General features: G+C 43.3%; 1 protein-coding gene across 2 annotated transcripts in view; it reads left to right on the forward strand.

Annotated features, from left to right (window-relative positions):
• agap3 (ArfGAP with GTPase domain, ankyrin repeat and PH domain 3) overlaps positions 1–13,662 on the forward strand; it is a 117,629-nt gene that overhangs the window by 83,174 nt on the left and 20,793 nt on the right. For both annotated transcript variants that reach the window (XM_034613195.1, XM_034613194.1), the window contains exons 12-13: positions 2,406–2,555; positions 8,213–8,368. In XM_034613195.1, the coding sequence (XP_034469086.1) occupies positions 2,406–2,555; positions 8,213–8,368 (306 nt within the window). The remainder of the gene's footprint in view (positions 1–2,405; positions 2,556–8,212; positions 8,369–13,662) is intronic.

Here is a 13,662-nt window from a genome sequence, read left to right on the forward strand (position 1 = left end):
TGTTAAATGATTTTATCATTAATACCTATACATAAATGTTTAAGATGCATTTTGAGTTGGATGCAGATTTCTTTACTTTAAGCTGTTGAGTTTAATCAATAAAAATCCATGATGTTTTTTAACTAATTACTATAGCGGTCAATTAAATTAAGTGCTATTAAATATTAGCCATTGAAATACTCAAGTAAAGTTGAAGAAAGTACTTGGTTACTTCTTCTTTTTTAGTTAGCACTGTCTAGATTTCATACAGTTTCAAAGCTGGATGGTTGAGTTTAAATCATAAAATTAGATATGATGTGGATATAATGATACATTGATGAACAGAAGCAATGATGGAATTGGGCCTTGTATAGGTTTGATGTTGTGCCCTATACCTTTAGCAGAGGATCATAATAAAATCACAAACAATCATTTACCATAATGTTAATTAAAGAGATGTATTACTTCTGTCCAACTAAAAGGTTTTCCTGCATTATAGTATTTTTTTAAAAATTGTTTTTGAACATTTATTAGATTGAAATGAAATGACACTTTGGTTTATTTCTACTTGACCCCATCCAGCCATTAGATCTGATCCTACATTGCAGTACATCAGTCACGACCACAGTCCACTGTGTAGCTCCAGTGTTAAAGCTGGAGAACACATGGAGTCAGGCCTGGCTGGAGCTGGGAGTACACTGCTCTTTTAATGCCACGAGCTGATTATTTCTCCACTGTAATTACATTATCCTCCCCTTTATGCAGGAGTGGTCTCTGGGGACTAATGGGTACAGCCATGTATAATTCATTAATCATTAGCATCCAATTTGACAATTAGACCTGATTGTTGAATTTTGAATATCAATCGAAGTTGCCTTGTAGTTATAAGAGTTTTTTTTTTTTTTCCTTTATCTTTTTGTATGGCATGATAGAGTCAAACTTTGGGAATAAAAATTGTCTGATATGCAGCGTTTTTGTTATAACAATGATGATGATCAAACATGTAGTTGTGTAATATCAGGTCTCTGCTGACAACAAAGCAACACGCAGCTCTGCTTGTTTATTAAATCATATTCTTAAATGCCCTTAATTCATTAATGATACGGGCAATCAGAGGCCTTTTTATAGACGTCCTGAACTTATTTACTGGATCGCTCATCCATCTCCTTTTTTCAAAAACAAAGTTCTACATTTTCTTTCCAGTACCCCTACTCTTCGTTCCTGTTCCCCTCCTCCTCCTCCTCCTCCTCCGCTCTGATTTCAGCATGCTAATTTAGTCGGCGCTCCTCAGCATGATTCCCTCGCTCTCTCGCCCGTTCTCGCTGCGATTCTGCTCCCTCCCCTCTGGGACCCGAAGATTAATATTCCCGGGCCCAACAAGATAATTACTGATACTAATTAGACATGATTATGTGAATTTGATACACTTATTACTCTAGATAATGAGTAGGACATATTATCCTAACAAGCACCCGTGCCGCTTAGTTTACTTTACACACGACCCGCACACTATATTTTCTGTTATTGTCACCTCAATCAGAAACTGATATTCTCTTGTAATTGTTGAATAAAAGGACCTGATGTGTGATACCTATAAGATAAAGAAAAACATCAGAGAAATTACTTCTTTTTTTTTCGAAATGTCACTATCCATTTATCTTATTATATTTGATTAGTTTTTCCTTGTAGCTGTGTAACCCGAAGATTTTAGGTGATAGATATTGTGAAAATGTATATTCTAACGGGTAATTTATTTGTAAACAACCCATCTTTTTTTTTAGGTGATTCAAAATATTTTAAATTCAATTTTACAAAAACAAATTCTGGGGGAAACACCCTAATTGTCAAGTTTGGAATCAATTATTTTATTTCGGTTTATTGCATATTAAAGCTTAAGCTGTTATTTGGATTCCCCTCACGTGCCTGTGAAATGTATCTATGGAGTTTTTCCGAGTAGTTAGGACGAGTTGTAGCGGCTGCTCGTGAACAGGAGGGAAGGACCTCACATGGCGCAGCCTAGCCCATGAATTAGTAAAGAGAGCCAGGCGTCCGTGGCTCGCCTGATTGGAAGTTGGGGAGAGAACGCCTGCTGACGCCAGTGGAGATCGATGTGGCAGTCAGAGGGATGAGGCGAGATAATTAGCGTTCAGAGTGTATCTTGTTAATTAAGGGCTAATTAGAGGCAGAGGCGGAGGGAGAGCGCTACTGTGTGTGTCTGTGTGAGGAGGGGGTTGTTTGACAGAGAGATTTGCACAAATAAGGTGGCAGTGGCATTAAAGTGCTGTAGAAACTACTAAAAAACTCAATTACATCATTGTCACTTCTTTACAGACTTTTTTCCTTCAAAGGAAACAATCAGTCAGGAAATCAAACGTAACGTGAGAAACCAGGACTCATGTTTTTGGTTGTTGTCTCGTGTTTTCCAGGTGCTCCTCACTCCAACAGCAGCTCGTCCCTGCAGACCGGCGGCTCGGTGTTTGGCGGCAGTAAGGACGGCATGCACCAGCGCTCCTTCTCCGTGTCCAGCGCCGACCAGTGGAATGAAGCCATCAACACCAGTACAAGCAGCGGAGCCCGTAAGACCCTCTACTCTCTCATCCCAAAGTCTAAAAGTCAGATATCACCACCTCAAAGACGAGGAGCTCAGTGCATTAAAAAACAAATCAGAACGAATCTGAACTACAACTGTGGCGTGACGGCGACGCCATTTCCTGAATTTCTCCGACGTGCGTAACAAGCCTCATTTTCATAACGAGGTGATCATGTCTGTGATCGCTGTGACCTTTTTGGTGGCAGCTCTTTGATGGAGGCGCCGTGCTCGGAGCGGAGGAGCGGTGACGGTTAACTCTCCGCCATCGATGCATCTCCACTCACTGCCTCGGTGTCACATCGCGCCCTGTCACTGTACTTGAGTGAAATAAGATAATACATTCACCATGCATGTCTGCCCCCTCCCTGCCTCCCTCCGCAACTCCCCACCCCGTCTTTACCTTCCATCTTACTCTCTGCACCCTCCTCCTCCTCCCTCTGTTTTCCTCTTTTCTTCCGAAGAGGAAAATGAATGCTTTTCGGGGGTACCATTCATCACCAGTTATTTCCCTCTCTTTGTGGTTGGCAGTAAAAAAGCACTTAAATGCACATCAACAGAATAACAGTCATTTCCATGCATGTTTGCACTCTGGTAGTTCTCATTAGCGCGGCGGCGGCTCCCTCCCTCCCCATGGGCTCCCAGGGGCCCCGGCAGTTTAAAGAGCGCACTTTATGAGCGCCGCTGGAGTCCAACTGCATGGCCCTCGTGGTTCCGCAGACAAGCCTGTCTCTCATTTGGAGCTGCCAAACGATCAATTCTGCCTGGACGCAGGCACTTCCATCACCCCCTACCCCTGCCTCCCATCAGCAGCATGCCCAAAGCAGAATTACTTAGATTCGTGGGGTCCTCAAATAAATGAGCGCAAGTGCGTGTGTTGGGTTGTGTGTGTGTGTGTGTGTGTGTGTGTGTGTGTGTGTGTGTGTGTGTGTGTGTGTGTGTGTGTGTGTGTGTGTGTGTGTGTGTGTGTGTGTGTGTGTGTGTGTGTGTGTGTGTGTGTGTGTGTGTGTTTGCTGAATATTTTTTTTTTTTAGCTGTTTGTATGTGAGTTTTTGCCACAGAGAGTGTTTGCATCTGTATTATAATGTGTGTGTGTATGTGGGTGAAATATTGTGTGTGTGTGTGGGGAAGCTGGTCTGCAACGGACAAATAGAATTTCCTAACCGTCGCGGTCTGGACAAATAAGATGACTCTAGAATTTCTCATTTCCTTGTTTGGGAAGCTGCAAAGCTCTCAATATTAACATAGCTCATTAACCAACATCCAGACTTCAACTAAATCAAATCCACAATCTGCTCCATTATTCTATTTCCTTCAATTATTTCCATGCTATACTCTTAAGGTAACCACAAATGAGCTCCAATGAGGCAAATGAGCTGAAAATAATAGTAGAAACGTGTTTTTTCTTCTCACATGATGGATCTGTTGTTCGTCCTTGGGAAGGAGTTTCTCTGTAATCGGTGTGTAGTCAGTGCTCGCGGTTTAAGGCCTGTAATGTGCACGGGAAGCGCCAAAACTTTTTCTCAGAACGACTCGTTTTTATGTCTCCAGACGACTGAAGGATCAGAATCAGAGGACGTGTCTGCAGTGCGAAGCCGATCAGAAAACACAAACCTGATTGAAATGCGACCCTCTTATCTCTCATCCTAATGTGCCTTCAATAATCAATAGAGGGTGTTCCGCGGGGACGGGGGCTCATGTCTTGTCGACTGAATTGACTCGAACCAAGCCCAATCACTCCATTATCCTTGGTGAAGGTTGCAGGTTAAAACAAAATGTGATTCTGAGATGCAAAAACAGCAGATTGATGATTCGCCGGAGAATGAATGCGTCTTAGCCAGGTAACCATTTCCATATTATTTAAAGAATGTGCTCATTTGTAAACCTATTGGCAGAAGCCAGAGGTACTAACGTCGCTTGAATATTGAGCGCAGATTTTTGATTAAATCCCGGCCCAATTTTTCCATTGCTTGCATTCATAAAGGCGGCCATTCTTAATGCACTGCAAGCTTGTTTAGATGCTGCTCTCCTCGGTACACCTCAATCTTTGAACCTGAATTAAAAGCGCGACGCTCAAACAGCTGCCGGAGCGATGTGATTGGATTGTCGATGACAGGAACTTAAGTCAAAGTGTGAGTAATGTCACGTTCGCAACGTCAAAGGATTCCTGCAAATCAGTGCCCTTCATAGGTGCTCATTCAATAATGAATTCAATATCATCCTATGGTGAGATGATGGAGATGTTGCAGTTCACGACCTGAAAATTATAACAAATGAACTTATGTAGAAATTGCCGATTTGTTTTTAAGCTTAAAAAAGAACTTACTTGTTTCACATTTTTACATTTTACAAAAAAGTGACTCAGTCGGGACTAGAACTGAAATGTTTAATTGATCAAGTTCAAAATTATTCTGAATCAGTTTTTAATCTCAATAAGTCATTTCAGTTGATTTCCAGCAAACATTCACTGCTCCAGCTTCTCAAATATGAATATTTGTTGCTCTTCTGTATCATTTATGAAATATTCTTGTTTCCTCAGTCGGTATAGCGACATACCTTTAAGGCCTTATGCAAATATTTAAGCACGTAAAACTTCCCCTTGTTTTTGCTATGTTCCAACATTTTATGGAAGAAGATAATCAGATCAATCCATGAGAAAAATAATGGATCAAATAATGATCTAACACTTTACCACATGAGTTTAAATCCAGACTATCATGACATAATGATAAATCTGCGCTCATTAGGACCGTTTTAATGGCCAAAGAAAAGTCTGCATCACCTGCGACTCGCCGGCTGCACCGCGTTCATTCCTGTAGCCGTGCTTTTTTCTCCTCTTAGTTTGCATATCAGGACACAGGTAGTTAATGCACAGATAGCCTTTTCCTGTGGCACTGTGTTTTATGTCTCGGCCTCCTGATGCGAGGGTGATAGCATGCGGGGCGTTTGATTTCTACGCCGGGCCGTAATGAAGTTTGACATTTAGTTTGGAGAGAGCAGCGGAGCGCGATCAGGCCTTGATTAGCGCGCTCTAATTGAGGATAATAAGGGGAGGCGGTGATTGTTTCTAATTTTTGCCATTAATTGCAGCTGTTGGTTTTGATTGAGGACAGGCAGGGCTGCCATGTCAAGGGGCCTGGTGGAATCATAGTGCTCCTCACCCAAAGCCTCTTGAATAACAATGAAATGACTCCCCCCTTCTCTTCACCCCCCCCCCCTGCCTCGCTCTCCCTCACCCATTCCCCCCCCACCCATTCTCATTCATTCGCAGTTTGGCATTGGTGAAGGCAGGAAGCTGTTAGCGGCCCCCTCTTTGTCTTACCCACAGCCTTCATCCTGAAACGTGTTTAAACTGTCATCTCCGTGGTGGGAGTATAATGCAGTGTAATCACAGGTTAGGCTCCTACCTATTCGGCTGCCCAGGTGATCTCAGCTGAGTAGGAGAGAGACTCCTGATCCCAGTGTGCTTCATTACCCAGCTTGGTGGCTGATGGCCCTCATACACGCTAATAGCCGGCTAATAACGCCACTGTGAATCGTCTACGCGCCGAAACAATCCAGTTCCAACTTCATAATTCTCAATTTAAGAAATAATCTGGCAATCATGCATAGCTCAGAGCGGAGAACCACTTAAAGGCCGGAGACTTCACATCATATAAAACCATCAGAATGCTTTTGCTTTGTCGCTCGCTGGTGTTTCCAGCTCCATACCTTCATGTTACAGACGTCTTAAAGGCTGATTCGTGCAAACAAAGGGAGAAATATCACCCAGTATATGTTTCAGGTGCCGGTTGAGCATGGCCGGGGTCATTTTCCACAACATTAGGGGCAGAAATTGATAATTAGAGGTGTTTATGACACGGCCCGGGCCCCCGAGGGGCCGCCCTCCCCTTTAACCTCAAGCGACATTAAACAAATGCTGCCTGTCACGTCTGAGGCAGGTCGGCGCTCGCGTCTTCCACCCGCCATACGGAGCTGTGCTGGCGGGACAGACGCTGGGATGGAGAGGGAGGAGGACGCAGAGGGTTGGGGGTGGGGGGGGGGGGGGGGGGGGGGGGGGGTTGCACATTGAGGACCCCTGTGCCCCCAGCTGTCTGAGCCAGCTAATGACTCGTCTCAGGGGGGCTGTTGTAAGAGAGCAGGGAAATTGAAACAGACGCCTCGGCTAAGAGCTGCTACATGTGTGGCTGTGTGCTGCCATTCAAATCACCAGAGAGCTTAATGTATGTAACAGCACACCCACCAATGTTATGTTTATTAATGTGACGGCATATAATCAATATTACTATTTTTCAAGTAACACATGACTATTAATGCTGAAATATTAATGCTAGGGTCTCTTGGCGTCTGACAAATTACAGATGAATTTTGCGATATATATTTTTTTCCCCCACAAATTAAATTCTTGTAAACATCAGTTCCCATCGTGATGGATCTGAAGTTGAGTATGGACGTAGCAATGTGTTGTCTCAGGTGTTGTCTCCCATATTTTGCCCACGCTCAAACAATGCGTCCCGGGGCCTCCAGAGCTCCACTCTTCCCTCACGTTAGCATCGTCAGTCCCCCGCTGAGCCCATCTCCCTCCTCCAAGACAGCCCCATCTCCCTAAAGGTAATGACCGAATTAGGCCTAATGTTGTACACTGGCTAATGGCACACTGCCGCACATTATAGCATGTGCAACTGGCAACGACAACAGCAATAATCCCTGAGCCCCTTGTCCTCCTGCACTCCACCCCTGGGGCTGGGACGGTGCACGGGGAAATGAATGGAGTTTGCCACACTACAATGAGCTTTTGATGGGAGACAATGGAGGAGGCTGCCAGCCCCACACAGGGTGGTAAGAGGAGAGCAATATGGGGCCCATCTACTGGCCCTCCCTTCCCTCCTTCCCCCAGGCCCCTGGCCCCCACTCCCAGATTCATAATGGCATCCGGAGGGGGAAAGAAGGGAAAGTGATGTCAAATGTCAGGAAATCAGAAAGATGGCAAGCTGACAACCCCCCTCCTATCGTCCCATGCCTCCTATCCCTTTGCCCAACGGTAGCACAGGTTAATATCACATTTATAAAATCACTTACAAGAAACAAAGCCGGCTCTTAGCCCCCCCTGTCACTCCCTGACAGTCATATAGAGAGCTTTGCTGCGGGCTAACTCAGGTAACCATTTGTTCACTGATGGCCTCATACCTGTCCTCCATCTATAGCCCGAGTCACACAGTTACTTTTGGAGCACTCACAGCCATTTCCAACTCCACCGCTCATTTGTGATGTGTGACAAGTCTGCCCCTGTTTTGCATGAGGCTCTAATAATGTCATTCATTATTCATGTTCTGTGTCATTTCACAATGATGCACAGTGATGCACACCTCTCCTCACTTTCCCTTTAAATGGTCAATCTTGAACATTAACACATTTATTCCCGTGTAAAATTTCTTGGTGAATGAGCATAACATCTCCTAACTGGAAACTTAAATGATCTGGACAGAGCTTATTACCCATATAATACTAACCCATTAGTGGGTCAGTATTTAACTTTAAAAACACAAGCAATTTACTTTATGTTATATTAGTTTGATAATAATAATAATAATGATAATAATAATAATAATAATAGTTATGGTCTTTTTTTCCGTTTGTCTCTTTCAGCTAATGGGATGAGTGATCCAACAACTTCCAGCGTCGGCAGCGCGACCAGTCCGAAACTCGAGCCGCCTCCTTCGCCTCATGCCAACCGCAAGAAACACAGACGGAAAAAGAGCACAGGCATCACAAAGCCAGACGGCTTATCTGCAGGCAATGAAGGTACAAACAAAAAATCACGCTGCTGCTTTAATTTTGAAATTACCAAAACTTCTGCGGCAAAGAAGGAATTGTTCACGGGTTACGCGGGTGGTCGAACATTCACATATAAAGATTAATTATTTTATAAATCTCTATGTGGAGCACAAGAGAGTGAACCCCTCGTGAGTTTCAGTTACTTCTGCATATGCAAAATGGATTGTGCTGAACACAATAAGCACTTTGTTGTGAAGCCAGTGAGGGATCTTGTCAGTGGAGGTGCACAGACGACACACAGGCTAAACCTGAGCTTTATGAGCAGCTCCTTCATGAGGCTCTGAGCTGGTGGGTTGAAGAAAATGGTGAATTACTCAGTGAATATGAGGAGTGAAGGGAACTGCTGGTGCTGAATGAGACAAACAGTAGAGAGTTTCTACATTAAACTGCGGAGAAACTTGTTCTGCTTATTTCTATGCATTTGTTATTTCTTTTTATTGAATCGAGTGAGCCCTAAAGCAGCCACTCACCGATTCAGTGATCCACTGATCAGATTTCTCCTCTCATTATAAAAACAAATATTGAATCCTCTATTTTCTGGCTGGCTTTGTCTGTGAGGTACATAGAGGTATGTAGTTGTGTATCTCCACAGTGGCCCCCTGCGCTCTGCACCGTCACAGCCCCCATCTCTTTTTACTGCCGTATGAATGGCTCGATCTCCAGAAGCCGTTGCCCTTCTCAGCAGGGGAGTGGCAGTCGGCTCTCCACCCAATTAATAATGATTCTCCAGCCCAATGATGAATTGAGTGCCCTAATTGGATGGCATTGTGAAAACACTGAGACGCATTTCAGAGACCATAAAACTGATGTCACCAGAGCGATGATCAATCAACAAGATTGATACGCTGGATAACAACAACAATGGCATTGACGCCCCCTAAATGGAGCTTAGCATTTATAATCATTATACTTTTTTATCATGGTCTCTGACAGCTGCTCTTTAAAGTCTGAATGGGTCTGTTGACCACATTGTTGTTCAGAGCGAACATCATCAGCAGCTCGGAGATAAGTGCTGTGAGATAAGTGGTGCTGTGCGAGGCCGGTCCGGCCACGCTCCAGCGCTACTGCCCCAAGTTAGTTTGTGATCGAGTTACGCCATTGGTCAGCCAGCCGATGTCCGGGAGTTCCCTCATTTACTGTCTCTCTTTCAAAATGAACTGGCACTAACACATTTAATTATCTGACACCTTTTAGGGACTTTTTCCAAAATTGCTCCCGGCAACAAATCTTGTAACTTTTGAATACAATTTGATCTACTCTCCACAGAAGAGAGTCCACCAGTTTAGCCGGCATGCAGGAGACACCCCAAAAGCTGCAGCTTTTAGACATGCGCTGCTACCCCTGAACTTTTCTAGACTTTACCCAGAGGAGCTGTTAATGTGAACGCAAATGTCCGAATCAGTGGAACCGGACATAAAACCGACTTTGCACTGCCAGCTACCTCGTACAAAGTCTGTGTAATGTCCGACTGAGCCGATCAGGGCTGATAGAAGTCGGGATGCAAATACGAAACAATGGTGTCACTAAGATATTAACTGGTCGGTTTTAGTTCCACAATGGTTTTCAACTTCATCCTCAATTTCACACAATGACCGCACACAGTCCAGAAATATACTTATGTAGTTTAGACTTTGTCTTGTTGTTGTTAGTAGATGAGCATTCGTGACGATGGGCACTATTTTGGGGTTTTATTCAGCGGATATCTGTGCCAAGACTTCCCGTGGCCGATTGGCGTTTACAGTCCGACTAGTTTCTTTTATCACAAGTCGAATATTTGTCAACACAAAAAACAAACGGTAGGTGTTTTAGGGCCAGGCGACATTTTTGGCTAATCTCTACGGATTGGTCAACTACAAATGAAAACCAGAAGGCTTCCGACCCCAAAATCTTGTCCTTCACCTACAGATTCTGCAAATTCACAGGCATTAACTGTTCATAGAGTTAGGAAGTTGTAGTATGTGGTCACATCAGCATCAGTAGTAGTTGTCATAGTTGGACTCATTATTTACATTTGATCGTATGTGATGAGTTGCTTTGTAAATACAGAAGCAGTCTGCAGCTCCCGGCAACTTCGCAAACCTGGACTCTTTTGAGGACGTCCATTCCTTCACTTTTATTTGACATTGCTTAGCTCTTAATGGGTGTCTCCTGGCAGAATTACACAGTCACATTAAAGCACATCGACTGAGTGATGGCTGGTATCACCAAACATTATCAGATCTCGTTGATAAATGTCCTACATCCACCATAACCCAAGTCAGAGGAAGTGTGAGAGCAATCAGACTGGAGGAGGCAGATTGCAAATGTTTCTCACATTATCAAACACGCTCACTGTTTTCTATCTTTTTCATTGTTCTCTGTGAGGTTTTCTATTAGCATCAACTTGTCTGTTCTGCTGAATGCTTTGGAATACAGACATATCACTTAAATATTGGATTCGCCCACGTCTGGGATGTGAGTTGTGTCTCCCAGTGAAAGAACAGGCGCGAGAGAGAGAAAGAGAGAGAGGGAGAGAGAGGGGAGGTGGGATCCTTGAATAAATTGCTATCAGTTTGTCTCATTTACGGGGCAATCAGAAGCGTGCAATGCAGGCTGAAATTGAATTTTAGTAGTTGTGAAGCATCATCAATCAAAACAGTGTGAGCGTCTTAAGGTGAGAAATCATTTTGGCCAACATGGAACGTGTAGGATGTTCATGGGAAGAAACTGTAGCTGCACCATTATTTCCAAATGTGGCACCACAGTACTTAGCGAGCCTCCTCTGCTTGGCTGCTGAAGTGGCAGAAAAATCACACATACAACCTCATCTTCCTTGTTATGATTATAAAAGGCTAAAGAGCAAACAATATTTGCACATAAACTTTCAAACAGGTCTTAAAATCACCTTTAGGGCCTGATGTTACACTCGGCCCACAGAGTGACACATTGTCCAGCAGCCATGTTGATAAAATAGCAAAATTACCCATTGCATCCATCTGAGTGCTCATGTGCGTTTATCAATTTATCAACAAAAACAGTATTTCAGTGTTATTTTAAGGGCACATCATCATCAAAATAGTAACTATAGAACAGCACATGAGAGCACAAACCTCTACCAGCGTTTCCTTTTAATTATGTAGAAAGTGGCGGCTGCCAAATTCTAATTTGTCACACCGCAGTTTCTTAATGAAGCAATAAAATGTTCTCATAATAACTTTAGAGATCTCTAACTTGGGGTTTTGCTCCGTGGCTGACTTCTATAGCTGTGTGTGGTGCTGTTTGCCATGTACTCAATCGCACTATCCTCCATAAAGTTGTAACCGTCAGAGGTGGAGCAGCAGGCAGAGGCAGGAAGTGACGTATTAACTCTGCTGCGGAGATCACGTGATTTTCTTAACAACACAGATCGTGTTCACACATCAACTTCTCCTGGATTTGTACGAACATTATACTAGGAGGCCAGGCGGAGAAAATCTGCAGAGACTGCGGAGAAACTCACTCGGTCATTTGCGTTCAGACATGCACCTCCTCCGGAGAAAACACGGTGGAACCAGCTATAGGTGCAACTGCTGTTGTGCAGGAACCCGTAGGTGGCTTGCAATTTATTTAGAACTTGTCTTTCACTCTTTAGTCCGTGCACTTGTCCCTCGGAATCTGTTGTGCATGAGAGCAACGATCGTGCATGTGCATCCCATGGATTGAATGAATTCTGTGTGAAACTTAATTCCTTGATCCGCCCATTTACTCAGATCCTTTCTTTTCCAACCTTCACCACATCCCTCCACCAAGTTTTGTGGAAATCTGTTCAGTAGTTTTTTTTGCGTATTCTTGCAAACTAACAAACAGACAAACAAAACGTAGGTAATAAACATGTGGCTACACTTACTACCTGTTCACCTGCTCCACCTCAGGGAGCTTCGGTGGAATCCTTTCATCTCGAGCACAAGCGAATCGGTTTCATCTGCAGACGAGCATTCTTTCTTACTACCTGCAAATCTGCCCTTAGAATTGTAACCTGCTATGGTGCAAGTGAAACTAAACCAACATGAGTGGATTGGGACACACCCTAAATGCACTTTCTCCATGTGCTTCAGACCGCTGCTTAGGTTGTTTAAACACAGCCTATGTTGTATTGGCTATAAAAAGGAACTTGCGCTACATCAGTGTGGAGCCATATTTATTTCAAATCAATGTTAAAAGCTGGATTTGAATCGTTATGAATCCTGTGTGACGTCTGCACTTCCACCAAGGATATGCACAACGGACACAGTCCCTAATATCCTATGCACTGTCAGAGCTGTGTGCTGTAATGAACTTCTCATGTGCTTAAAGAATGATGCAGGATGCATGGCGAGACAACTGACAGCCCCGTAATGTGTTTCCCAGCAGCCACCCGGCGACGAGCTCTCTCGGTGTGTCGCTCGCCATAAACCCACTGGAAAATCGATGGCCGATAAAGAGTTGTGTTCAGGGGGAGCCCCCTCTGATTAATGCAGACTGTCAGGGAGCATCATTAATGTATTTCTCTTTTAAAGAAAGTGTATCAAATACTCATTGTTTTTGGGGGGTTCCAGAGAGGGAGGAGCAGGATCGGAGGGAAGTTGTGTCGAGAGGCTCCTTCCCTGATGCTTAGATATTTATGGATGAGGATATTTACATGTGCGAAGGTCACAGAAATCAGGGAGAAAGCAGGAGCCAAGTGTTTGTCCCAATGCTTCTAATGTAAAGCAGGTGTTAAGGTCTTGATTTACATCTGCATTGCCAGATAGGATTTGATGCAATTTGAGATGGAGACGTCACATTTAACCAAATCTCATCATTTTTGAAAACTTAAATAAAAACTAGAAGATCACAGAAAAAAGGAAGAAAGACATGCAGCTGTTATGAACTCACTCACATAACTGAGGCTGTTTAACTTTAATTTTTTTGCAAATTCTTAATTATTTGAAAAAGGACGATAAGAAAATAACTTTCATGTTTAGAGTAAGTGAATCCGTAAATTTTAAAGGGTGATGATAGGGTTAATGATAATCTTCTAGACACACTTAGCAGTCAACGATATTACAACCTCTCCTCAAGAATTAAGTTTAATTAAATAGTTTGAATCAGTGATTGAATGTGACCAGAAAATTACAAAAATGCACATAATATGTTTACATGTTTTCACAATTGTAAATATAGCAGTGAAATCCCTGTTTAAAATTAAATGTATTGTCATTCTGCTCAAATACACAAAACAAACAACATCCCTGCACTGCCAAGGTGCTTAAATGAATATGCAG

Source organism: Hippoglossus hippoglossus, chromosome 17, assembly GCF_009819705.1.
Source record: "Hippoglossus hippoglossus isolate fHipHip1 chromosome 17, fHipHip1.pri, whole genome shotgun sequence".
In the NCBI taxonomy this organism is placed as follows: Eukaryota; Metazoa; Chordata; class Actinopteri; order Pleuronectiformes; family Pleuronectidae; genus Hippoglossus; species Hippoglossus hippoglossus.